The sequence below is a fragment of the Callospermophilus lateralis genome, chromosome 3 (assembly GCF_048772815.1).
Source record: "Callospermophilus lateralis isolate mCalLat2 chromosome 3, mCalLat2.hap1, whole genome shotgun sequence".
Classification (NCBI taxonomy): Eukaryota; Metazoa; Chordata; class Mammalia; order Rodentia; family Sciuridae; genus Callospermophilus; species Callospermophilus lateralis.
The window spans coordinates 28,720,817-28,748,481 of record NC_135307.1 but is presented as its reverse complement, the minus strand read 5'-3'; the positions used below and the strand labels follow the sequence as shown (position 1 = coordinate 28,748,481).

At 40.4% G+C, this 27,665-nt stretch overlaps 3 protein-coding genes across 4 annotated transcripts in view; 1 reads left to right on the top strand and 2 right to left on the bottom strand.

The window, feature by feature from the left end:
• Acyp1 (acylphosphatase 1) lies at positions 1-14,624 on the bottom strand. Of its 2 annotated transcripts, none has more exons than XM_076849849.2 (3): positions 14,356-14,624; positions 8,479-8,570; positions 1-383 (listed from the first exon to the last, which is right to left on the bottom strand). In XM_076849849.2, the coding sequence occupies exons 1-3, from the start codon at positions 14,516-14,518 to the stop codon at positions 168-170; spliced, it is 471 nt and encodes a 156-aa protein (XP_076705964.1). In that variant the 5' UTR covers positions 14,519-14,624; the 3' UTR covers positions 1-167. The 2 variants fall into 2 exon arrangements, with proteins under 2 accessions (XP_076705964.1, XP_076705965.1); XM_076849850.2 differs by lacking the exon at positions 14,356-14,624 and adding an exon at positions 8,961-9,047.
• A 165-nt stretch (positions 14,625-14,789) lies between these two features.
• On the top strand, positions 14,790-22,287 carry Zc2hc1c (zinc finger C2HC-type containing 1C). The gene is made up of 3 exons (XM_076849842.2): positions 14,790-14,894; positions 15,650-16,982; positions 21,296-22,287. Exons 2-3 carry the CDS (start codon positions 15,669-15,671, stop codon positions 21,557-21,559), a joined length of 1,578 nt encoding a protein of 525 aa, XP_076705957.2. The 5' UTR covers positions 14,790-14,894; positions 15,650-15,668; the 3' UTR covers positions 21,560-22,287.
• A 2,174-nt stretch (positions 22,288-24,461) lies between these two features.
• The window catches only part of Nek9 (NIMA related kinase 9), a 39,642-nt gene continuing 36,438 nt past the window's right edge, over positions 24,462-27,665 (bottom strand). Inside the window, exon 22 of the mRNA XM_076849841.2 lies at positions 24,462-26,895. Within this exon, the coding sequence (XP_076705956.1) occupies positions 26,773-26,895 (123 nt within the window). The 3' untranslated portion in view covers positions 24,462-26,772. The remainder of the gene's footprint in view (positions 26,896-27,665) is intronic.

Here is a 27,665-nt window from a genome sequence, read left to right as displayed (position 1 = left end):
AAGTATTTTATTAGAATTGTGTAAAGTTGTGTTCCATCACACATGTAACATGCAGTTACAAATATATGATACAAAAATAACTAATTCTAATATTGAACACAGAATAGTTTTATATTAATAATAAAAACCAAAACTGAGTTTTTCTTGGAAAATTTAAATTCAGGCCATTATTTCACAATTTGGAACTCCGAATAATCCAGCTTCAAGATGACTTTCTCATTGCTGAAATTTGCTCTGTCAATGTGCGATTTGGGACTTCCTTTTGTCTCAAGCCATTCTTGCATGCGACGCACCTTGGAGATGGGACCTTGCAATTGTCCTTGTACTGTGCCCCGGTCAGTGTTCTGGACCCAGCCTACCAATCCTAGCTTTTTACCCTCAGCCTAAGGGGAGAATGAGAGAGAGAGAGAGAGACAGATCCAGTGAGACTGAACAAAATAAGACTACAATCTCTTGTCAGAATCTTGGCCTAGAATCAAGCCACTGAAACTAATTTGATACTGTCCAGAAAAGTCAAAACAGAAAGACAGCAAGGAGGATCTCATTGCTGATCTTAACATCAAGTGTTGGCCACTTGACTCCATTTCCTTCTACTCTATAAAACCCAGGCACTAGAATTTTTCAATATGTAGTAAATTTGGTTAAGTACTAAAGACTTAAGTCCAAAACAGATGCTTTTATAATGATCCCTGAAGGCAGATTGTTTTTTAGGATATTGGGTTGTATCTTGTTCATTTAACCTTAATCAAGAATTTATTGGGTAAGGTAAATGGAAAAAGCGTGAAGTTATCTGATCCTTCCCTTTGTCTTTAACCAGGACCACACCTAAACATATCCAGATGAATTAGTGTCCATTATATCTTTAAAGATCATTAAAGAGTATTTTGCAATTTTCTGGGCAACTCATCCGTTGTTTGTACTGTAGAGAAACTAACTGTCTAACCCAACATGTTTATGTTGCATTCAAAGCCCACTTTCTGTCAGCCTCCTAGAGAAGGAAAACAGCTGTGACCAGTCTCTGAACACCAAGCTTTCATGAAACTACATAACTATTAGGTTTTCACTTGACTTTCTTCTCCTTTGTCTAAATAATCATAATGTCCTTAAAGTTGAATCAACTTACAAAAGCCAACTAATCACTGTAGTGGCTTTTTTTTTCAATCTTATTTCCTTTAAGTCACTAAGCTATGGCAAGACTTGAACATTTAGAAAAAGGTAGCAATATTTTAGATATAAGTTTATTTTTGTGTAAATATATAGTTAGAATAGCATAAAGGTCATTGATTATAAAGTAATATATCTAATAAAAGAAGGTTTGTGAATTACAAAAGAAAATGGGAGTTAACATGATTGCATGTCTAAATGCCAAAGTAGTGACCCAGTAAATGTGGGAAATTGCTGAGTTCACCAAACAAAACTTTATGTAGAGCAGGAAAAAAAAAAAATCTATGATAAGAAACTGTAGCATCCATCAAATCAGTTAGGTTCAAAGCAAAGACATGTCTGCATAATGAAAAAAAGGGACTCTGGTCAAATAACTGTTTAAGGGAGGAAATTAAGGAATGAAGAAAAACAGGAGATACCTACAGCATGCATTGCTAAGTGCCATAGGAGAAAATGTAAAAGAAAAATGCTGAGAATGGACTTTGATGAAGACTCTATATCCAACTGACTAACAATTGCACTGTTCTACTTCAAATTAACATAGGGGAGTTGGCCATCTCTAGTACTTAGAGTTACCATATATGGTAAATAGCTATCAGACTGATAGTGCAGTTTTGAGCACACAGGGTTATAACAGTCAAATCTTTAACTGCAGTGAACTCCTGAGAATGAATAAAACACTCCAAAATTTGAAAAATCTATTTGTGCACTCAATTCTTTTAATTTCTTAAGGAACAGCATAATGTGGACTGGGGCTGAAGCTCAGTGGCAGAGTGCTTGCCTTGCACATGTGAAGCACTGGTTTCAATCCTCAGCACCACGTAAAAATAAACAAATAAAATAAAGGCATGTTGTCCATCTACAACTACAAATTTTTTTTTTTTTAAAGAATAGCATTGGACTAGGGATGTGGCTCAAGCCGTAGCGCGCTCACCTGGCATGCGCTGTGGCCCAGGTTCGATCCTCAGCACCACATTCAAACAAAGATGTTGTGTCTGCCGAAAACTAAGAAATAAATATTAAAAAATTCTCTCTCTATCTCTCTCTCTCTCTCCTCTCTCTCTCTCTTTAAAAAAAAAAGAATAGCATAATGTTGCTCATTCATGTTCAACTTTGTATATCTGTCTTTAAGTGAGGAAGCGTGTGTTTTTTTAAAATAAAATTCCAAAAGCTAATTTTACCTTATAACTATATATTTCTGCTTAAACAGTATTCTAACATTTTTTTATAACAAATTTAAGGATTATGATCATCAATTCTAGTTTGCAATCTAAAAAGAAAGTCTTTTCAAATCAGTAACTTAGAATTCCATCTTAATAGAAAAAGAAGAGTGAATGAAACTCAAAGCAAGCAGAAGGAAATAATAAAGAATAAGCCCGGTGAGGTGGCACATGCCTATAATCCCAGTGGCTCAGGAGGCTGAGGCAGGAGTTCAAAGCCAGCTTCAGCAAAAGCGAGGCACCAAGCAACTCAGTGAAACACTGTCTAAATGAAATACAAAATAAGGCTGGGGATGTGGCTCAGTGGTTGAGTGTCCCTGAGTTCAATCCCTGAAACCATCCTCCTCACCCCTGAAAAAGAGCAGAAGTCAATAAAGAATAGAAAAATGAAGAAAATAAATAAAACCAAAAGTTAGTCTTTGAAAAGGTCAACAAAATTGAAAACCTTTAGCTAGACTGACAGAAAGAAGGCTCAAATGATTAAAATGAAAGAGGGGCTATAACTACCAACCTTACAAAAAAGGGACAACTATGAACAATGGTATGCCAACAAATTAGACAACTTAGGCTAAAAAGGACAGATTCCTAGGAAGACAAATTGAATCAAGAAGAAATAGAGAGCTGTAGCTGTACAGTGGCAGAGCACTTGCCTAGCATGTGTGAGGCACTGGGTTCGATCCTTAATATCACATAAAAATAAACAACTAAAATAAAGCTATTCTGTCCATCTACAACTACAAAAAAATTTTTAAACAAAAAAGAAATAGAAATGGAAAATCTGAACAGACTTATTATAAGAGATTAAATTAGTAATCAAAAAACTTCAAAGGAAAAGCCCAGGACCAAATGGCTTTTCTTTGATAAAATTTCTTTCTTTTCTTTTCTTTTTTTTTTTTTTTTTTTGATAGAATTCTGTCAAAAGTTTAAAGAAATTCACCAATTCTTCACAAATTTTTACAAAAAAATAGAAGAGGAAACACTTCCCAACTAATTCTATTATCTAGCATTATCCTCATACAAAATGAAAGCATCACAAGAAAAGAAAACTTTAGACCAACCAATAACCTTTATGAATACAGAAGCAAAAATCCTCAACAAAATACTAGCAAACCAAACCCAGCAAATATAAAGAAGATTACATAACAAGACAAACTGGGTTTTATGCCAGGAATGCAAGGTTGGTTCAACATACAAAAAGTAATCCATTTAATATGCCATATTAATGAATAAAACAAAACTACACAATCCTCTCATTAATGTCAAAAAAAAAAACGCACTCAAAAAAATCCACAAAGTCTTTTATGATTAAAAACATTCAAGAAACTAGAAACAGAAAGGAACTTCCCAACCTGATAAGAGTACTAAAAAGCCCACAATTAATATCATACCTAATAGTGAAAAGCACTGAAAGCTTTCCCCATAAAGCAGGAACAAACAAAGATATCTGCTTTTGCCACTTTTATTCAAAATTTTATTTATTATCTTTAAGGTTGTACTCAGGGCAGGGAAAAAGAAAAGGCACTCAGAAAGGAAGAAAGAAACTTACCTCTACTTGCAAATGACATATTCTGTATACCAAAAATCCTAAGGAACACAAACACACACATAAACTAGAGCTAATAAACAAGTTCACATGGTTACAGGAATCAAGATTGGTATACAAAAATCTATTATATTTCTAAACACTAGCAATGGACAATTGAAAAACAAATTAAGTAAGCAATCCCAATTACAACAGCATCTAAAATCATAAAATGCCTAGAAATCAATTTAACAAAAGAAGTAGACAATTACAAATCATTGTTGAAAAAGAATAAAGATTTAAATAAAAAGGCTTTCCATGTTCATGGACTGGAAGACTTCATATTAAAATGGCAATATTCCCAAATTAATCTATAGATTCAACACAATCTATCCAAAGATCTCAGATCCTTTTTTGCAGAAATTGACAAATTTCCCTAAAATTTACATGTAAACATAAGGGACCCAGAATAGCTAAAAATAATCACGAAAGGGAAGAACAAAGTTGAAGGACTCACTTTCTGATTTCTGAACCTTTCCAAAGCTACAATAATCAAAGCAGGAAGCTACAGTGCACACCTAATTCCAGTTACTCCAGGTGCTGAGGCAGGAGGACTGCAAATTCAAGGCCAGCTTTAGCAACTTAGCAAGACTCTGTCTCAAGATAAAAAGGGCTAGGAGTACAGTTCAGTTACTGGGCACTTGCCTAGAATGTGTGAGGTCCTGGGTTAAAAATAAAAAATAAACTACAGCAACTCAGACAATGTGGTATTGGCATTAAAAAAAAAGGGCATAGAGATCAATGGAAGAAAACTAAGAGTCCATAACCCCTACAATTTTGAAAAGGGTGCTCTGATGAATCAATGGAAGAAATATTAGTCTTTTCAACAAATACTTTTGGAACACCTGGATATCCACATGCAAAAGAATGAAGTTAGGGTTGAAGTATAGCTGCATACGTAGTATGTGCAAGACCCTGGGTTCAATCGCCAACACACACACACACACACACACACACACACACACACACGAGTAAGATTGGACTTCTTAATGCCAACACTAAAAAAATCAAACTTGATTAAAGACTTAAATCTAGAAGCTTAAACTATGAAAGTCTTAGAAGGAAATGTAGGCATGAATCTTGATCTTGGATGAGGCAAAGGTTTCTTAAATGTAATACATGCAAAATTAGCTAAATTAGACTTCATCAAAATTAAAAACTATGCCCGGTGCCTGTTATCCCAGCAGCATGGGAGGCTGAGGCAGGAAGACTGCAAGTTCAAAGCCAGGCTCAGCAACTTAGTGAGGCCCTAAGCAACTTAGCAAGACCCTATCTCAAAAATAAAAATAAAATAAAATAAAAAGGGCTGTGATGAAGCTCAGTGGTTAAGCACCCCTGGGTTCAATCACTGGTACAAAGGACATTTTATTATCAAGTGAAATGATAATTCACAGAATGGGAAAAATATCTGCAAATCATACATCTGATAAAAGACTAGGGTCCAGAATATATAGGAAATTCTTATGCATCAATAAGAAAAAAAATAACTCAAAAAACTAAGCAAAGGATTTAAATGAAAATTTCTTCAAGGAAGATATGCAATATCTTCTTTCACATGCCAATAAACACATGAAAAGATGTTCAACATCTTAGTCATTAGGAGAAGGCAAATCAAAATCAGAGTATACAAGTTCAGCAGAATATTACCATATTTTTAAAAGGAGGAAATGCTGATACATGATCCCTGGATGAACATTGAGGACATTATACTAAGTGAAATAAGCCAGTCACAAAGGAACTATACTGATTCTACTTATGAGTTACCTTGAATAGTCAAATTCATAAACAGGAAAAGTAAAATCATAATTGTCAGAGGCTGGGCAGAGGGGAAAAATGGGGAGTTAGTGGCTAATGGGTACAGAATTTCAGTTTTGCAAGATAAAAATAATTCCATGGATAGATTATGGTGATGGTAACATAACTATGCACGAATGTACTGAGGGTCACTGAACTGTATATTTAAAATGGTTAACATTGTAAATTTTACATTATGTGTATTCTACCACAACTTTAGAAAAATATGTTGTATAATTTCCAAATAGTTTTGGATTTTCCAATTATCTTTATGTTACTGATCTGTATGTTCTCCACTATGACCTAAATCTTTTTAAATTCCTTGATGCCTGAAAACAAAACAAATAATGACAAAAATTCTCAATGTGAGACTACTACCTCACTTCCTCTGGGATAGTTGTAATAAATAAGGTAGTGAAAAGGGTTGGCAAGGATCTGGAAAAACTGGAATTCTCATAAACTGGTGGTGGAAATGTAGAATGGTTTAGTGGTTTTGGAAAAATTGGTAGTTCCGCAAAAAGTTAAACAGAGTTGTCAAATGACCTTGCAATCTACTCCTAGGTATATACATTCAAAGGAACAGAAAATACTGTCTACACAAATGCATATAATAAATGTTCACAGCATTATTCCTAATAACCCCAAATAGGAAACAACCCAAATGCCATTCATTAATAGAATAAAATATAATATATCCATATAATGAAATATTATTCAACCATAAAAAGGAACACAATACAGATACATACTACAATATAGATGAACTTTGAAAACACTGTTAAGGGAAATGAACCAGAAACAAAAGGTCACATTTGTATGATTCCATTTTAATATTAAATGTCCTGAATAGACAACTCCATAGAGACAGAAAGTAGGTAAGTGGTTGCCAGGGGCTGGGAGAATAAGGAGGAAGTGCTAACAGGCAGGTTTTCTTTTCTGGGGTGATTAATATATTTTGAAATTAGTGTGCAACTTTGTGTATATGCAAAAAAACACTGAATTATACTTTTTTAAAGGATGAACTTTATGGAATGTGAATTATATTCCAACTTAAAAAACAGCCCATTCCCATATTCTCATTCATTTCTCTAGAAGTGATGAAATTTAATTCAGGACTTAGATGATATCGACATGCAAAGTGACTATAGCAAAATAAGACAACTGTTAAAAATAACATATATTTAAATGATTATAAATGGTAAAGAATAAGCTACAATCTAATTTTAAAATGACATTTTCCTTGTAGTTTTCCTAACGACTACTTGTTTTTCTGCATTCTTTTATTCTCTCTTTGACCGAGGGTAAAAGGTGGCAGGTATAGTAAGATGGACTATATACTATCTGGTCCTTTTCCCTGAACAACTTTGACTAATCTTTGAAGCTGTCACCTTGTTTTATTAAGTCACAGAAACTTACTCTGCACTGGCAGCCAAACTAATTAGAACTTAGCTCTTCAATGACTTTCAGCAACTCTCTGTTCAACAAGCACTTCTCATATAAGTATGAAACAGAAAGAAATGATTTGCAAATAATTAGAATAAGAGGTATTGACAGAGTGGGAGGAATATTATTATTTTTTAAACTTTAATTGCTAAGAGGTGCTTGTTTTAAAAATGTGTTCAATAAAATGAAATTCTGAAGAAAAAAAAAAAAAGAGGTATTGACAATTGACATTCCTATTTCAAAGATTCAGGTTTGAATTTTGAGTACCACAGTCCCAGCAGTATAACACCTGGAAAGTTTGGCAATCCTAACTCATTACCCATTGAACACAGACTGGAATTAGACACAGAGTGGGAGGCAACAGTCTGATATCTCCCTGCAGAAGGCAGGAAGGAGATTGAGATTGCACTTGTGTGTGTTTGTATGCTAAGGGAAGATTACTGACACTAAAGCAGAGGTAACAGTTTGTTTATCTCCTCAAATACTCTCTATTAATATAGTAGGAACACCAGACTCCATGTTCCCTGTTAACATTACCTAGGTAATCTGGAAAGGATAAAATATTTTTAGTTAGAAAATCTTCAGCTGGAAAAGGTGAATGTTCTTCCACAGCTAAAATGAACAGAAAGGAATTCAGTTGGGATGTTGGGAGATGGTTGGAGAAATGATAAAGGTTGGAGAGAGAAATAAAATGAAGCAGTTATGGGACTGGAGTTGTAGTTCAGTGGAAGAGTGCTTGCCTCTGTGTTCGATTCCCAGCACCACATATAAATAAGCAAATAAAATAAAGGTCCATCAACAACTAAAAAAATATGTGTGTGTGTCTTTATATATGTGTGTCTTTATGTGTGTGTGTTTTTATGTGTGTATATATATAAAGAAAATGTAGCAGGTATGATTGAAGTAATAACATAATTTACAGAAATATGATCAGTTCTTCTAAAGGCCATGTCCTCGATGTGTGGTAGCCTTCCTACAACAAATGTGACTAGGTTTGATAAAACCACAACAAGGTGAACTAGACATATTCCCCTTCGGAAGAAAAAGACCGTTAACAAGTTTGTCTACATGCTCAGACACCACTGTTAGAAACAGACCAATAATAGCATCAGGAGAATCTTCCATTTACATCATGTTTTACAAACTGCAAAGCTTTTCACATCCTTACCATTCAGCTACCAAATGCCAGCTTCTTCCAGTTCATATGTCAGAAACGCATCTCTGGTTCCCAGAATTATAACCTAGGCATGTCCCCAAAGCCTGTAGGCCACATACCTGAGTGTACTTGCGGAAAAACACCCCTTGCACCTTCCCAAAAATTTCGTAATCCACTGATACCAAGGTGTCCCCTTCTGCCATGCTCAAACCTGTCAGAGACCAGGAAAGCAAAAATAGTAAAGGACGACCCCAGGACCCCCAATCCACAGGCAGAAAGAAAGGGCCACATGGCCCTTCTCCATCCATCACCACTGCAACCTCTCCCGGACATCAAGGTCCCTGGACTCCAAAGAGCAAGTGAGTGGACTGGCATAAACGGAAGCCTGTGAGTAACGGAAAGACACCTGGGGAGGGAGCCTGGGCCCGGTAGAAGCTCCTCAGGGGCAGACACCTGCTGACCCAATTACCTGTCCCGCTCCCTCCCACCCGCTCCTCTTCCCACTCAGCCGCCAGAATCCCCTTCCACAACACTCAGGGCTAATCGAACTCAGGACCAATCGAACTCAGGGCCATGCCCTGGGGCCCTCTCCCCAGCTCACCCGCCTCTTTTCCCCACAGGGGGCCGAATCACACCGGTGACCACCTAGCCAACCGCCCCCAGCCGCGCAAACGGCCGCTCCCGGAAGTTTAGAGTGCGGCTCCTCCTTCGCTGCCTCGCACGCCCATTACCTCGCTCGACCAATCAGGGAGGGCGTTTTACCCCTGAGCCCGCCCAGTGGACTGGAGGTCCAGCGGCTGGGCGCCCGACTTGGGGATGTGTTCAGTGTCTCTCTCGTCTTCCATAGACTCACACCGTAACCCGTCTCAGGCGCTAAGTGTACCCCTCTTCTGAGATTCTCAAAAGTAAAAAGGCATAGACGACGAGAAACACTGGGATACATTCATTCATTCAATAATCACTGACTGACAGCCTTCAATAAACACCGCTGACACATAGTAAAGGACGATCAGGCGCTGTTCTAGGCACTTGGCATACATCAGTAAACACAACAGAATCCTGCCCTAAGGGAATTTAAATTCTGGAGTTGGGAGTCAGACAACAGACATTAAACATCATAAATAAATAAGCTGAATAGGACACATGCCACTTTTCTGGACTCTTTCAATTTGGGGTCATGCCTAGCAGTGGGGAGATACAGGACATCTTGGTGGAGATTATTTCTCCTGGAATTCTGGAAGCTGTCCATCAGAGACTACCTTACTAAGAAAATGCTTGAAGAACTAAATAAAGGAAACACATACACAAGCAAATGGGTTCATGGCTCTAGAATCTCAGTTGACTTAGTCTAAACCAAATTACCAAATTTCAGGAATTTATTTTTGTCTAAAGGGAATTGTCAAGGGGGTGTTGTAGGTGACATTTGTTAAAATTAGAGTCAATTTTCAAACATTTAAATCCAGCTACCCTTATGATTAAGAATGTGTATGAAGCTGGGCATGGTGGTGCACACCTGTAATCCCAGAGGCCTGGGAGGCTGAGATAGGACAATCAAAAGTTCAAAACCAGCTTCAGCAACTGCAAAGCGCTAAGCAACTCAGTGAGACCCTATCTATAAATAAAAAAATATAAAATAGGGTTGGGGATGTGGCTCAGTGATTGAGTGCCCTAAATTCAACCCCCAGGACCCCCCCACCAGAAAAACGTGTATGAATGGTGCACCCCTGTAATGCCAGCGATTTGGGAGGCTGAGGCAGAAGGGTTGCAAGTTCAAGGGCAGCTTCAGCAACTTAGTGAGGCCCTAAGCAATTTAGCAAGATTCTGTGCCAGAATAAAGGAAAAAAAAAAAAAAAAAAAAAGAACTGGGAATGTGGCTCAGTGGTTAATCACCCCTGAATTCAATTCCCATTACCAAAAAAAAAAAAAAAAAAAAAAGAAGAAGAAGAAGAAGAAGAAGAAGAAAAAGAATGTCTGTGAAGGAAAACTGATGTTTATTGTTCCTCTTTGGATTGCTTGTATATTGCTTGTATGCATTACATCCCTCTGTAAGACTCCATTTGTGAATATGCCAGGTAGGCAGACTTGGCATAGTGAAGTAGGTTTGCAACAATAGACATGGAAATTCATCATTCCATTAGCTCCCCACTATAGATTAAGGATCCAGGTCCTACAGAATCTTAAAACCCCCAGTGCAGTGAGAGCTGGATTTAATGCTGTACGTGGAATTATTTGAAAATAACAGTGCACCTGGATGATGTTATTTCTTTAAAATTCATTGTAAAAAAAGGTTTTCTCCGGAATTTAAAACTTATTGAGTGTCTCAATGTATGGGGCATCATATGGTATACAAAGATGAATAATATATAATTTTTGCCCTCAATTTAGTGTAAGGGATAAATATGCATGCACATATGATAATTCAATGCATGACATGGCAATTCAATTCCATGAGCACCTACTGAGAGCTGCTCAATATGAACCAGATAGAAAATGTTAGAAGGAGCAGAGAGTAATTCTGACTGGGAAGACTAGGAAAGTGTTCTTGGAAAGTAATTTTCCAGAGTTACATGACCACAGTTTGATGATTTGATTCCAGGCAGCCAGTCCAGAGTCCATTCCCCAAAATTCCATGACTACCACCACCCAGTTTGTGGAGCTTGTGGTAAGGTGGTACCACTGAAAGGAGACACTACAAGAAGTCACCACAGCTAAACCAGGGGCTCTCCACCCTGGCTGCATATTAGGACTTTTAGGGAAGCTTCTAAAACTATGGATGCCTGGGCCTCACCCAAGATATATATTCTTTGAGCACTTTTTTTTTTTTTTTTTTTTTTTTTTTTGTACTGGAGAAAGAACCTAGGGACCCTTTACCACCAAGCTACATCCTTGTACTTTTTTTGCTTTTTATTTTGAGACAAGGTTTCATGCTAAGTTGCCCAGGCTGGCTTCAAACTTGTGATCCTCCTGCCTCAGCTTCCCAAGTTGCTGCAGTTATAGGCATGTGCTACACAGTGCCCAGCTTTTTAAGAAATCTTAATGCACAGCCAGGGTTGAGACCTACTAAGCTAGATGCTGGGGTTATTCAGGGGAGGCAGGGATGAAAAGATAGGTTGGACCTAATAGAAATGCCATGCTAAGTATGCATTTCAATTTCATTCTATGGGTGAAGGAGTCTTCACCAGGAGAGGAAAATGATAGGATCAGTATTTAGTAAGCTAAATTTAATCATTTCACAATGTATACATATATCAAAGCATCACATTGTACCCTATAAATAAATACAATTTTTATTTATAAATTTATAAATAAAAAGTGTGTATGTGGTACTTGGGAATCCAACCCAGGACCTCACATATGCTAGGCACATGCTCTACCAATTATCTCGATTATCTCTCTCTCTCTCTTTTGCAGTACTGGGCATTGAACCTCGGGCCTTAGCACATACAAGGTAAGCACTGTACCACTAAGCTATATTCCCAGTCCCCTTTAAAAAAAAAAAAAATTAAGGCAGGATCTTGCTAAGTTGTCTAGGCTGGCCTTGAACTTGTGATCCTCCTGCCTCAGCAGCCAGGCCAGTTGGGATTACAAATGTGTGTCAGCATACTTGACTTCAATTATATCTTTTTTTTTTCTTCAGGGCCTCATGCATACTAGACAAGTGCTGTATCACTGAGGTACATCCCAGCCCCTCAACAAAATCTTAATAAAGCCAAGAAAGAAGTATTTAGACTCATTAGTCTGGCAGCATCAAGAAGGATGGGTTTGGGAGCAGATGTTAAAGGCAAGTATAACAGTAAGAAGCGTGATAGCATCCCAATGAGAAGTATGGAAGAGCTCAACTAGGGCACCAAAAACAAACAAAGGGACATTATTTATTTATTTATTCACAGTAAGGAGAATTGAACCCACAGGCATTCTATCAATGAGCTCCATCCCCAGTCCTTTTAAAAATTTGAGACAGGGTCTCACTAAGTTGCAGAGGCTGGTCTTGAACTTTCAGTTCTTCTGCCTCAGCCTCTCTAGTAGCTAGGATTACAGGAATATGCCATTGCCACCGTACCTGGCAGGAAGGGCTACTTATGGGAGACATTCGAGAAGCAAACTCAACAGGACCTGCAGGTCATTCAGAAGAAAGAGGTGATAAAAGGAAGGTGTGGAAGGTGAATCTTGCTCTGAGCAGGAGTGGGGATATGAAGAAGCAGCAGACTGGGGATGGAGAGGTGATTAAGAGCTTTGTGTTCTGTCACACTGAGCTTGAGGTTCCTGAGGCTCAGTCATGTGCAGGTGTTAAATGGGCAGTTGGAAAATTCTAACTACGGAGACAGGCTACAATTCAGCTGGACAGCATTTAAACATAGGTGAAACCTGAAATTTCAGCATTTGATAAAAGGAAGAGAATGTCTGGAACTGCACATATGTAAAAAGTAAGAAAGAGGGCTCAGGAGAATACCTAAATTTAGAGAACAAGTGGGAAAAAAGACATAAATGCCAGAGACCTGGAAGAAGGTGTAGCAAAGACATGAAAAAAGAAACCAAGAGGGCCCAGGAGCAAGTGAAAAGAGTTCTAAGGTGGTGAATAACCAATAATGTCAAGTGAGTAGGCTTGAAAGAGAAGCTTGTCTTTGGTCATGAGAAGGTCACTGGCAGCCACGCAATTAAATAAACTGGAGAGGGTAGCAGCAAGACCACAGTGGAACAGACAATGAGTGGGGGCAGGGAGGGGGACAGCAGATGTAGTTTTCCATTAAGAACTTTTGTGGAGCTGGGCGTGGTGGCCTTCATCTGTAATCCCAAGAGGCTGAGGCAGGAAGCGCTAGGCCAACCTGGCCACTTAGCAAGACCCTATCTCAAAATACAAAATTTAAAAGGGCTGGAGGTGGAGCTCAGTTGTAGAGAACCCCTGGGTTCCAATTCCCCTAGGGGTGTTGGGGGGAATGAGTGGGATCCTAATATAGAGGTGACAGGTCAAGGGAAATGAGATTTGTTTTGTAGGGAACAGTTAAATGTATTTTAACACTGAAGAAAAGGAGCCTGTGGAGATTAACAAGATGGAGGGGTAAAGTGATGGAGTCAATTCCTTGAGGGCTCTGAAAGAAAGAAATTCAAGAGAGAGGCCCTTCTTTCTCAGAAAGCAGAGGGAAGTCAGTCAGAGGGAGAGGAACATGCTGGGAAATTCTACTAGCCTGCCGGGAAGCTGTGGAAGTTGACAAGAGTCAGGGGGAGGCTGAGATGACCTGGCCCTAAGCAGAGTAGGGTATGTTCCCATCTGCATACATCTGTAATCCCAGCAGCAGAGGAGACTGAGGCAGGAGGATGGAAAGTTCAAAGCCAGCCTCAGCAATTTAGTGAGGCCCTAAGCAACTTAACAAGACTCTGTTTCAAAATTAAAAATACATAAAAGGGCTGGGGATGTGGTTCAGTGGTTAAGTGGGCCTGGGTTTAATCCCTGGTACCAAAAAAAAAAAAAAAAAAAAAGAAGAGTCAACTAGGAATAAAAGAACTGCCCTTGGAGGGCCCACCAAGAAATTTGTTAACATGTGACGGCTCCAATCTGACATGCTGAAGTGCTAACACCGACTGCTGATGTCTACGTTGTGTTCCATGTGCTGGAATCTTTTGAGTAGGGAAAAAGTGAGCTGCCTGTTCTAAACAGCTTACCCAAATTAACTGAAGCATGAAGAAGACAAATAAATTCTCTTCTGATGTCAAAAAGTTAGAGTATCATTTAGTGTTGAAACCAAGTTATGCCTGATTATTTCCGATCCGGTAGTTAACTTTATTATCATTACATTTGGCTGAGTCATTCCTGAGCCCTAAGTAGAGACGTCCAGAGTTACCAAGTGAGAGAAAACATTATAATATTAAAATAATTAGATTGGCCACAAAAACTACCTGGAAAGACTGCGTAGGGAAAAAAAGAAAAAGAAAAAGAAAAATTGACAGCAAGCTCCAAAGTACTGGCAAGGGAAGAAAGCACGGAGAGCATATAGCCATACCTGGGGCCCGTGCAGAGCAGCCGAGCGTGCTAAGAAAGGCTATCAGCAGGCCCACTCCGGCTAACCAGGCGGATACCGGAATCCTGCGGCGGGATGACTCTGGGGCACATCTAGGGGTTCCGCCCTTTGCCAGAGATGGGCACACCCCAAGGTCAGGGAGCATCGTTCTCAGAAAAATACAAGTTCTTCTTTGATGGAGCCCCAGAAAAGCCTTTCCTGCCCCTCCCCCTTTCCCCAAGGGCAGGGCTGAACTGAGCTGCAGAGTTGGCTGGACACTGGGTCAAGTGACACTGAGACCGACCGCACCCCACTGGCCCCGGCCGCTCTGGACCGCGTGCTGACTGCGCCTGCGCGCGCCTCCCAAGCGGACTTACGGGGGAGAGGCGAGGAGGGGCGCGCCCCGCGCTCAGGTCTCCAGGCAACTGGAATAACAGAGGCCAGCTAAAGGCGCCTGCGTGGCTGTCGTTTGCTGAAGTGTCTGGTCTCCAAAGCTAGGTCCTGGGGTTTTCCCTGAGCTGGAGCGGTGCCGAGAGCCTCAGGTACCGGGAAGGGAGAGGAGACTTGGGGTCAGCACCTTGACCTTCGGAGGGCCTTAGGAGCAGGAGAGCGAGGTCTTGTCCCCCAAAGCGGAGTGCCCAGTGAGGATTCCCGCTTGACCCTCCTGGACAGAACATAACTTCCCGTTCCGAATCCAAACCCGGCCATGGCCAGGTCAAATGGCCCCCACCTCTCAAGTTACAGCCCTTCCACCGTCTGTGCCATGGGGACTCCTTGGATAAAGGATTTGACAACCAGGCTCTAATGGCTTCTGTGCTTCTTGGAGTCCTGTGCCGTTCCATCAGGAGGAAAGCCCTGAGAACTCTGCACTAAGCCACTGGGTTTCATTTTTCTTACCTGTAAAACGTTTAGTTTACAGGTGAAGAAACTGGGGCCAGCAAGAGGAAGTTGTTGTTCTGTGTCACAGTCTAAAACTTGACCTTCAATCCAGTACTGTTTTACCTCCTTCATAATAACGTATGGCAGAGGCTGGGATTGGTGGAAAGGAAACCTAAGTGGCAGGAACACCTGTATCATGTTTGTTTTTCTATCCTCAGGGCCTAACACAGTGTCTGACACTTGATCATCACTCACCATATGCTCACTGAAGGGAATCTCTGGCAGAATCAGCTCCACTGTCCCTAGAAAAGTTTAAAGGGAAATGTGGGCAGGGCAAATGTAGAAACAGTTTACTTTAGCAGCCGGGAGTGAACCTCAAACAAATTCTTCACATGTATCTGGTTTAAATCTTCCCTAGGCTTCAGTCCAGGCCCTGGATGGCTGGTCTCCAGTTGGCTCCACATCTGCCTGTGGGCGTTATGTTCCCACATAATAAAACGGAAGCTCCAGGGCTCCACTCAGCCAAGCAAGACCCTTATGAACAAGGTGACTCTTCCCAGCGATCCTCGAAGGGGCAGAACAATTTTCAGCAGAAGCTTTTGAGCAACAAAGAACTGGCACTGGATAATGTCTACTCTCAACCCAAATGGAACACCCACACACCAGCCCGGAGCTACTCTTATCCCCACTATGCTGGAATCAGCCAGCGAGACATGGGCAGTGATCTCCTGGGCCAAGGAAAGGGTTTGCTTTACCCAAGTTCTCAATCTCGATATCCCAAAGCAAATGACCAGGACTTCATCCCCTTTACAAAAAAGCGAGTTGGGGTGGACCGGGCATACCCACTGAAACCCATGGTCCACCGCAAGTATCATAGTACAGGTGAGGCCAGCACTGATGGGGACCAGAATGTCTGCCTAAGAACCCCTGAGCCAAGAGAATTTACAGACAGCAATTTTGATTTGAGGAATGGGGTGAACTCATCTGTTCTTGCTGACTTGCAGCGGGAGAAGGCCAGGGCAAACCTCCGAAGGACTGAGTGGCTGCAGATCCAAAGATTGGAAGCTGCAGGGGAGAGCTTAGAGGAGGAAATTCGAAGAAAGGAGATTCTCCTGAGAGAAAAGCTGAAGAAGATACAAGAGGAACTTAGAAGGATCCAGAAGGTAAAAGAACAGGCCAAGGGAAATGAAGACAGAGGGCTACAGAGAATGATCTTTCCCAGGAGGGAACTTAAAGTTGATAACAGCAACACAACATACAAACCTGTTTTCTCCCCACAATTTGGGTCTGAAGAGGTATTTAGTAGAGACAGGAGAGAGGACGAAGCCTGGGGACAGCCTCAAGAAAATTTTAGTTCATTCCAGTTCTCTGATTATGGAATCCAGAGGCTTAAAAGGGAAAGGCTGGTGGCAAGCAACAACAAAATCCGAGACCAAGCCTCAGGGCCATTAGTGGCAAAGTTCTCTCAGCCTTTGGAAGAACCAAGCAGCGATTTGGAGAGATCCACAAGAAGTTCTAGCCCATGCAGGACACCAGGCTCCTCAGGTTCCAGCTGCTCCACTGAAGAGCCAGAACTGGGCAAGTGCAACCACTGTGGACGCAAATTTCTCTTGCTCAGGCTGGAGAGACACTCTGTCATCTGTGGCAGGATGCAGGGTTCCAAGAGGAAAGTGTTCGACTCCTCTAGGGCCCGGGCTAAAGGCACGGAGCTAGAGCAGTACTTGAATTGGAAGGGGCCAGCTGCAGTCAAGGTAATAAAAACCTTGTGGATTTGACTTTGTATATGGATCCTTGTGAGGACCTATTATGTTCTCACCGGTTTCTTTAGGGAAAACTCATATGTCTTGTAGGCTGAAGGTGGGAATTAATACTTGTTGAGCATTCATATGTGCCAGGCACCATGACAGGAGTTTTTCATGGGATTCTTACAACTCTGTGATGGTGACATTATCTCTCATTTTTTCAGTTCAGACATCAAGGCTCAGACCTATCCTAAACACTCAAACACACACACACACATACACACACACACACTCTCACACCAAGGCTTATACACATCAAGTAACTTTCTTGAGGTCATAGCTTTAGGTGGCAGGGCCAATATGTAAATCTTAGTTGGGATGAAAAAAATCTAGAATTAAAGAAATAGGTGCCCTTTTGGTTATAAAAGTAGTACATGTTTATACCACAGAAACTTTTAAAAACATGAAACACCCAAAGAAAAACTTTGAAGCATTTTATGTTCATTTTCTTGGCTCCTTGCTTTTGGCAATATGCTGTCACCTTCCAAGACTAGCATCTGTCACCACTCCTTTAGCTCTATCTTTTCTTTCTAGATTAGCTTCTTAGTAAATTTAAGAAGCACAACTACATTTGAATTTTTTTTTCTCTCTTTTCAGAGTGTAAACACCTTGAAGGTAGGGACTTTTATTTTTATTTTGTACTGGAGATCTTTAGGTTTATCTGTTTTTGGTTATCTCTCAAAAAATTCCTCCTGTTAGAAAAACCAGGTTGTAAAATGTATGGGCTTCAAGACAATGATATAGTAAGTTCAGGGGAACTTCATAGATATATTTGGACAGATATGGAGGAGAATGTCTCATAAATAACCTGATTGTCAAGGTTGTACAACTTGGTTTGTAATATGAATATTTCTAAAAGTGTGGCATGCTGACAAAGTGTTGTATATTAGTTTTTGTGAATATTAGAAAAATACAAAAACATGTTAAGCTATAATTATAGTATCTGGGGATCATGAATTTAAAAAATAGTAGTAAAGAAAACAAAGTTGTCAGTGTTGGAGATCCTAGGCCATACGATTGATCTCAAAGGCCCCATTTAGCTCTAATGTTCTAGGAAAATGAAATTGTCCTCTGTCTTTATTTCTTTGCTGTGCAGGCACCTCTCTCATCTACTAGTTTATGTGTGTATTTGCTGAGGCCCTTCCAAAACTCACATTGATATGATGGCCATTAAGAGATGTATTCAAGTTCTTTTCTCTCAGAAAAGATGATCTCCCTGAAATATAGCTTCCAACACAAAGCCAACATTTTGCACCAGCAGATAATGACAGGATGGCCAGTTACTGTTCTTTCTTGTTTTCATTTTGGTTAACTCAGTAATCCACTGGGGAATCCTTTGTCCCACCATAGCAATTTATTTTTGGCCACAACCTAAAAGAATCTTGTGCTTCTTAAATTCCTAAATATAGTAGCAATGAAGCAAAAGAATTAGGTTTCTGAGGTCAAGATGCCCCACCTTTGTGAAAACGAATTTGAGGGAATGTGTTGCATTGAGGACCCCAAGACAGGATTGAGATGGACCCACTCCTGAGAATGCCCCAAGGCTTATTCCAGACTGCTTTGCCTTTGGAAGCTGTCATTCCTCTAGTGCACTCCCAAGAACAAATGATTTTCCGGATATCCTTTTATCTTTATATTACTTGTATCTCTTGTCTACTGGAAGGTCAGCATTTGAGGACAGGAACCACACACACATCTTTGTGTTTTGTGCTTACAGTGTTGAGTAAAATTAATTATAACAAATAATTAAAAGACAGAAATGACTCCTTTGCCGCCTTCTCTGTTTCTGTAAGAGACTTTCTTAATGGATCCTTTCTCTTTCTTTGGTAGTATTTCTCAATGTTATCAAGAGCTTTTTGACCTCTATTTTTCTTCTTTTAAAGATTAATTTTAATTAATATTTGCATGCATTTAAAAAATCATATAGTACTCATCTGCAGTGTAGATCAGTGGTATCCTTCACTGACCTTTCATCCAGCCCTCATTTCTGTTACATGGTTCTTTTGATATGCATATCATATTTAGAACATTTACATATCCTAAATATGATTATTTTCTTGATTTTCCAATATTCTGCATTATCTGGTGATTTCTTATGGAACTGCAAAAATTCCATAAGAATACCCTATTTCCACTGCCCTTACTTTTTTTCCACCCCTTTTCCTTCACTGTAGCTGAATCACTATTTTGGGTTTTAATTCATTAGTTGGCTTTTTATCTGACCATCTACATTTTGTTCACTGATGAGAGAACAAATTTTGCCCCTGTCCACATGTACCTCGAGTTAAAAACTGACTTATGTTTTCATTTCCTTCATCTTCCACATGTCTATCTCTAGTTTATTTTTCCTAAGAGATCCATCTGATGTCAGACATCTGTTTATGTTTTCTTAAGTGCTCAAACACCTCTCATAATGTTAGCACCAGTTTTATTTTCCTGAAAATCCCCTTTCCTCTACTCTTTCTCCACTTGCTTCAGTCTGGACTGGCTCTTTTCCAGGCCTGGTGCAGACCTGTTTTTTGGGTGGAGGGACTTCTCTTAGTTTCTCTTCTGTGTTGGATCCTCTATTTTCAGTATCCTCTGCCTTCTTTTTTCTTGCTTTTGAAAGCTAAGAAATGTTCACGGGAGATAAATTTTTTTTTTGTCTTGGAATGAGTGAAAATATCTATACAATAGACTCCTATTAGACAATTTGGCTGGGTACAGAATTCTAAGTGGAGAATGATTTTATCAGAACTTTAAAGATATTTTCCACTAGCTTTTAGCATCTAGTGTTTACTGTTGAGAAATCTAACACCATTTTGATTCTTGCTCCATTATATGAAATGTTTTCTTTCTTTTTTCTGAAAGCTTACAGGATCTTATTTATTATGAAATTTTATGGTTGGGAGGATGTAGCTTAGTTGGCAGAGTGCTTGCCTTGCATGCACAAAGCACTGGGTTCAATCCCCAGAACCACCAAAGGAAAAAAAAATACTACAGATGAAATTATGATGATTATACTAGATACACAGAAAGCCATTTCAGTCTCAAGATTTGTACTCTTCAATTCTAAAAATGTTAATTGCATTATTTATTGGATAGTTTTCTCCTTGTGCTTTCTCTATTCTTTTTGGAACTCCTGTTAGCCATATGTTGGACTTCCTGTTTTCTAATCTTTTCTAGTTTCTATTTTGAATTATTTTCCCATTCCAAGGAATTTTCTTGACATTATTTTATAATACTTCTACTTAATTTTTAGGTTTAGCTATGAGAGTTTTCATATATAATAGGTCTAGTTCTCTGATTGTTCCTGATTTTTTCCCCCTTTTTTTGGTGGTGCTAGGGGTTGAACTGAGAGCATCATGCATGGTAGGCAAATGCCATAGTACTGAGCTACATCCCCAGCCTAGGGTCATTGCTTTTTAATAGATTCCTTTATGAACACATTCTCTTCTAAGATTCATTTTATTGATGTTTTTCTGTAAAAAGTTTTCTTCTTGTTGCTGTTTCCTTTATTTTACATTTTGGGGGGGTCTTTTCCTTGTTAGAGCTTTCATCAAATATCTAGTGGTCTTTGGCTGTCCATTCATATTTATGATTACATAGGCCTTGTTGACTAGGGGCCTTGTTAAGATTATCAAGCAGAATCTTATAATTGGGTGCCCCAAGGTCGGTCTGGAGGCTTTTCTCTGCACTGCTTGGTGCATTCAGAGAACGCTCCTATTCCCTAAGAGAACACAAAAGTGATTGTTACTCTGGGAGCTGAGTTGTGGGGTGGAGGCTGACAGTTGCACAATTTGCTATATATATCCTTGCACTTAGTCTAGTCCCCATTTTCAAGCCCAAGATTAACCCTGTTCTCTACCCTGTCTGGACTTCCTGAGTCTGAAATCCATCCAGTTCAATTTCTCCAGAGGAAAAAAACCCTGTTCTTAAGTGAGGTTATTGGGAGTGTTGGATGTTCAAAAGGGGGGGAGCCCTGGGGTCCGGCATGTTTTCATCCCTGTATCTCCGTGCTTCCCTTTGCCTGGTTCTTTCAAGCATTGATCCTCTCAGGTGTTCTGCTGAGAATGACTTGCCTCCTAGTATTATATTCCCTTGCAGGCCCTTGGTCTATGCCTCCATTCTGACAAATGAGTTATCACAATTGCTCCTTTTCTGTTCTCTTTGACCGTGTAGATAAACACCCTTTTTATTTCCTACTGTCATTCACATGGAGACTCAGGAAGGAGATAAGACAAACACTACTTTGAAGGACCAGTCTTCTTTTTACATTATAGGTTGAACCTCCTCGGAAGAACAACTGGAGGCAGAAGCACGAATCTTTCATCCATACCCTCCGTCATGCACGGGAGATCCAGCAGATAATTGCCAAAGGTGGAAAACCCTCAGACTTGCATACCATCCTGCCTGCAGAAAATCCAGACTATATTCAGTGTCCTCACTGTAGCCGCCACTTTGCTCCCAAAGTGGCTGAGCGACACATTCCAAAGTGTAAGACCATTAAGAACCGTCCTCCACCTCCACAGAAGCATTATAGTTGAGCAGGCAATAATGGAAACATCCTTGAGTAGTTAAGAAGGTTCTACTACAGCAATGAACAGAAGTAGAATAATTTGATATAAAGATAAAAAGAAAACTTTGACATAACCTAGAATTGCCTGCAGAGCCAGAAACAATAAGAGCAAATGCTAGGCTGCAAGAGGCAGGAGGAAGACCCAACTTCCCACTAAATTAAAATCTCTATACTGTTTGCCTTATGGTTTTGCCCTAGGAACTGATGGGTGAAGACACAGAACAGCGAGCAGCCTACATTAAAGCTGTCTTCTTGCAAGCCAGACTGTAGTTTGTACTAGTGAAGTGCCTGTATTTGGTTGTACCTTTTGGTCATGGTATGTGTGTGGTTTCTGTTAATTCTTCTGGCTCTTGCAAGAAGTTGAAGTTTTGAGAAGAGGTGGGATCAGAGGACCATGATCACCCAGATGGTAACTTTTATAAAAGACAATGCAAGGGCTTTGAGTCCCCTTCAACACTTAGCATCACCCCACAGTCTCAGCCACAAGGCATTATTAATGGAAATCTATCCTTGGCTTCCCTGGGGCATGGTCCTGGCCAAATGCCAAAAAAAAAAGTATGTGATGTTAGGGCAGGAATATGTCCTAAACCTTCCCTGTGTTGTACTGTATAATAAAGGAAACATCTTTATTTACTTCACAGAGTAGGGGTGGTAGGGTACTGTGGTAGGAAGCTCATTATTCTTCTCCCTACTTGTTCTTTATTCTAATGGGTTTCATATGTTGAAAAAAAGAAAAAGGAAGAAGCTGCTAGCCGTCTGGCTATCAAATCAGGTTGTTGACTTTTTTTTTTTTTTTTGCTACTGGGGATTGAACCTAGGGATGCTTTACCACTGAGATACATCATCAGTTCTTTTTATTTATTTTTAAAATTTTAAATAGGGTCTCACTAAATGTCTGAGGCTTTGAACTTGTGATTCCCCCGCCTCAGTATCCTTACGAGCTATGATTACAGGCATGTGGTGATCTCCACACCTGGCCTGAATGACTTTGAGTCAACAAACCTACCATCAAAGCAAGCTGGGACTGTGTATAGTGTCACATGTCCTTGCTGACTAGAGCACTGTCCAATTTCTATCTTAGAGAGTAAACTTTGAAGGGAAAAGGAGCAGATCTTTTAAATTTTCTATGAAGAAGAGTGCTTAGTGCAAGTTAGGTCCTCAATTAAAGGGTTTTGAGGACTTAAAAAAATAAATAAAAAGATCAGTGAGTCCTTAAGGAAAGCTCATAGGCACAATGGATATTTACTTAACCCAGTATTTACATTTCCCAGGTGAGTTTAATGAGGAATACACCAAGTTCCACACCTGACATTAAGAGCAATAGATGCCAAGAATAAGCTGTGGCCATGGTTACAGAGTAGAAGCCTATGGACAGTTCTGTCCCACAGCTGTGTATTATTTGGCTGCACAGTGTTAAAATCTGACATTTAAAAACTGGAATACAGAACATCTCTTGAAAATCTGGAAACACCGAACCAGCAACCTAATGACAAATTTGGGGGGTTCAGAAAAAGTGGCTCCGTCAGTGGAGGCGGAAGCAGGTGGGGCCTGTGTCACTTGCCTCATCTGCCTCCCTGCACCTGGGATTGGGATCCCTGGATGAGGTCATTAAGGTCCTCAAAACCCATCAACTGTGAATATGTATGTAGAGAGTGCTTTCTATAGACATGGATGCAGTAGTAATTCATTCTTACATTGCCAAAGAAATAAAAACAATAGTCAATGGCTGGTGTTCTCTTTGATCTCTATATGTTTAGACCTTGCTTATTCACTTACTAGTCTTTTAAATTTAGCTTGACTTGGATTTGGAGAAGAGGTAAGAACTTTATTTCTAAGTCTCTTCCTGGATAGGATGAGGGAAGACACAAAAAATGCTGCCTGTAAATGTCTATATTTTATATTACTTTATCCAGGAAACTTTAGTCCAAGTAAACATTATAAATTTTAAAAGTTCAAAAAGTTAAGCTATGGGAAAAATCTCATGGTGGAACTCACATGGAAATTCACTTCATTTATAAGTGTGTGCAGATATAGTATTTCTTCATATTTCATGCAGGACAGCACCTTCTGGTCAACATTTGCTTTCAGGTGATTGATGACTCTTCACACTACCCAGGAGGTAGCAGAGATTTGACGGTTGAGCTTTTCTCTTTATGTTCATGGTTCTGGGGGGTTTAATGATCAGTACATTTATTTCCATAGTTAAACATTAAAGCAATAAATGATTTCTGGCTTTGCAGCAGGAAGGACATGTTTTACTGTTGTCTGCTATGCTTTGATGCTACCATCTCTAATACTTTCTTGGAGGCCCAGAGACTGCATTGAATGGATTTGCCCAAAATATATCCTTACTTTGGAACTGTCCTATTAGGAATGTTTTTGAATAGATGATGAACCAAATGAAATTTGAGTTTTAGACTTCAGCAAAATGCTTAGCCAAGAGCAGTTGTCACTTGGCTGTGCTAGGCTAAGGAGACAAAATATGGCTCAGCCTCTTTGAGGGAAAAATTTTATACACAGAAACTGGAATGATCACTTGGAAAAGCCCCCACAAGACTAAGGAGGTAAGTACAGGAAAGGACCATTCTTTTAATAACCTATTTTTTTTCCTTCCTCTGAACTTACAAGCACTGTCATTTCAAAGTTTTCATAAAAAAGTTGAAATAGCAGAAATGATTTTGTTGGCAAGAATAAGATATGGAAAAGCAGCACAGATTATTTCTGTGCAATGTTCCTTGTGCTGTTTCTGTTACAAGAACACTTATTTATTTATATAAACATTCATGGAATCAAAGATTCAGATCCAGAATGTGGGTGTTTTATCTCCAGTGATGGTGGCCATTTACAGGCTTACTGAGGCACAGCACTAATTGAGAGTTTAAATGTTTATTTAAAACAGAAATGCCAAACCACTCCACCCTCAACCTTTCCAGCATCTGGCTAACAATAAGCTAGTTCTTCTGCAACAGTGTCAGCATAGAGGAGTAACTCAGGTTATACTGTAACTCGAAAGCAATACCTAGCACCGCATAAAGAAGAAAAGCAGGACAAAGAGGGGAATCAGCTACAGGAAACCATTCAAAGGCACTTCTGCTGTCTTGACTTTCACTCTCTTCAACGCATGGCGCCACCTCTGAACTGGTTTCTGTTTGCATAGCTGTTTGGTGGGAAAAATCATGTTGTCCCAGGCACAATTTGGGAAAGTGCAATTGTCTCTAAGGCACAGAACTCAGGTTCTCAGCCAGATTACTAGCAAACCTAGACTTCCCTAGGAAATATGCTAGAGAAACTGACCAATGCGTTCCACGGCTAGGGAATGACTCTCCTCTAGAAGCAAAGCAAGGGCTTTGAGCCCCCTTCAACACTCACCATTACCCCACAGTCTCAGCAACGTACCCATATCCCTTAGCTCCAGAGCAGAAGCCAGCTCCATGATGAACACCAAAACTAGCCCTGCTGCTCAGGCCTGCTGAAATGGTGAGCATCAGGGTGTAGGAACGTTGAGAGGCCAGTCAGTCCTTGAGAAACCAATGCTGCATTTATAATGAACCGAAACCAACTGTCAGGGTTTATAGCAAACCCTCAGACCTTGTAACCTTAATTCAGGGTTGGCCTTCTCCTTATTTTAGGAAAAGGCTTCAGTGACTACATTAGTACTAATGTACTATTCTTCTCAGAATTGAGAAAACAATGGGACATCAAACCAAAGAGGATCCCATTGGACAGAGTTGCCCATCCCCAGAGATGAGACTTTCTCTGAGCGCCAGCCTTTATACCACCAATTTTAGGGAAATGGCAGATTTTCCCTTACACAGGCCCTCCTGCAATATTTAACAGATCTGTTTGGTTTTTGAAAACGAAACTATTTGTGACTTGTAGGGAGGAAGGATGTAAGACCATCAAATCAGTTCCATCAAAACAGGAACACTTTATAAGACTTGGTGGAAACCCAAAGCCTACATCTTCATGGGCACCATCTAACACTTGCCTAGAACTATCTATATGGAGTTTTGTTCTTCCAAGACATTATTTCTCTTGCTCCTGTCTACAAAGGCACATCACAAGTGAGCTCACAGCCAAACTCCTTTCTTATGGCAGGTTCGATCTGTTTTGTTAGGCTTCTGGGACCTCCAGGGTTTGGTGCTGGCTTTGGGCCACTCAAGTAAGAAAGATGATTCAGATTCACTGGTTATGACATGGCTTCAAAAACACCAAAAAGGGGAAAAATACTGACTAAACATACAGGAAGGGATTAGGCCTCGGAGAGCCACAAAGGCAGAGGCACAAAAGCTTCCCAGGTGTAGAAGATTCAGTGTCACCTTGATGCCTCTCAGACACCAGGCAGTGGCACTGATGGAGGCACTCCTTGTGATTTTCCTAAGGCTCTTCTCACTGCCCCCACTGAACCCTCTGAGACACCTCTTCTCTCGGAGGCGTCTTTCAGAGCTGGGAAATCCCACCCTGCACTGGCCACAGCCTGAAACTCCAGCAGTGTGATGAGGCGGGACCTGCCCTTTGTCTACTCCTCACGGAAGACATTTCAATCAACCCTCAGAGGAAAAGCATTCTAAGCCCACTTTTCCTCCTAAAGCATTTAGCTGCACGAAGTAATTGAACTTTCTGAAAACAAACCCTAGATTGACTCCACCAGACATTTTCCTGGACTCTGGGCTCCTGAGAGGGCTCAGAATACTTTGCCACTCTCCAGAGGAACCTGGGTGGGCCACACATGGTCCCAGCTTGCCCCCATTTCACACTTTTTCCTCCCCCACCCAGAGGTGCAATGCCTGGTGCTGAATTCCCATGGCAGCTTCCGATCAACGATGAAAATGACAAATGGGATATGAGCTGCTACCAGCGCGATTAAAGTGAGCACCGTGTCTCCTCTTCAAAGGGGGGATCAACAGATGAGGTACGGAGCTGCTGCTGCTATGGCAGTCACTGGTGACAAAGCTAGGGCCACAGGGCCCTTCCATACTCCAAAACAATAAAATCACTCCTAGATCCTATCTAAAAGGCAATGCCACTCTCCAAATGTACTAGGAAAGTGCTTCAGAGCCTCCGCCTTGCGTTCCTTGTCTGCAAGTGAACAAAGCCAGGAAAGCTGCTCTCTGCGTTCGGTAGGTGTGCTGTGAAGTATTCTGGATCCCAGTTTCCTGGGGGCAATATAGGCTCAGGAGACTAGAGGCTGGGTCGACAGGAGTCTGTTCCCAGAAGGCACCAGGAATCTGAATCTAAGTCAGGCTTCGGATCCATTTCCATCTCTTCCTTTGTTGTCTGAGTTCCTCTGGAATGCATCCCCACCTGTCCAGAGAAAACAGTTCCACATTAGCAACAGTGCCATCGGGTCCCAGCAATTCAGGACTGTTTTCAATGTTAGTCTCCAAAGGTTTGTATCCACATTTTTGTAGGAAGTTCATGGCACCAACTTGGAAAATATCCATATCTTTACATTTGTGGCAGGCAGGGTTCCAACTGCTGTGGTTTGCCTAGGACTACAGGGTTTCCTGGGACATAGAACTCAGTTTTAAAACTGAAACAGTCCTGGACAAAATGATCTTCCTGCCTACTAGAGCTGTCAATCTTACCTCAAATGTATATATTACTTTCTAAAATACTTTCAGAGGCATTCTTTCATTTAATCCAAAAACAACAAAAAAAAAAAAATAAAAATAAAAAATAAAGAAAATCCTTGATATGGGGTGGGTTTCGGGAAGCCATCCATGAGTTACATGAAGGTCTTTCTCTCAGTATGGTAGCCAGGTTTGGCTTTGGTTTGGCTTTGCAAACTTCCATGGCTCTCCCCTGGCAATAGATTGCCCAAAGCACTTGACCTTTATCTCCACTCTGCTAGGAAGACATTTCATAGTAGCCCTGTGCGGGGGATGCAGGCAAGAGTTGGCCATATTATTTTCTTCTTTAGGTGAGGAACCAGGGCTCAGAGAAACAAAGTAATGAGTCCAAACACATTTAGTTAATAAATAACAAAGCCAAGGGCTGAATCTATTTCTCCTCTCCTAGAGAGTACAGTCTATATGCAGCAATACCAGGGCTCTTTAAAGACGGCACAAACA

What these genes read in the sequence shown, in the direction of transcription:
- Acyp1 (XM_076849849.2), bottom strand. Translation starts at nt 14,518, where the DNA reads ATGCTCCCTGACCTTGGGGTGTGCCCATCTCTGGCAAAGGGCGGAACC. An exon ending in CTGCTCTGCACGGGCCCCAG is followed by an intron (nt 8,571 to 14,355) that starts GTATGGCTATAT and finishes GGTCTCTGACAG; the next exon opens with GTTTGAGCATGGCAGAAGGG. An exon ending in TTTTCCGCAAGTACACTCAG is followed by an intron (nt 384 to 8,478) that starts GTATGTGGCCTA and finishes TTCTCCCCTTAG; the next exon opens with GCTGAGGGTAAAAAGCTAGG.
- Zc2hc1c (XM_076849842.2), top strand. Translation starts at nt 15,669, where the DNA reads ATGGCTGGTCTCCAGTTGGCTCCACATCTGCCTGTGGGCGTTATGTTC. An exon ending in AGGGGCCAGCTGCAGTCAAG is followed by an intron (nt 16,983 to 21,295) that starts GTAATAAAAACC and finishes TTTACATTATAG; the next exon opens with GTTGAACCTCCTCGGAAGAA.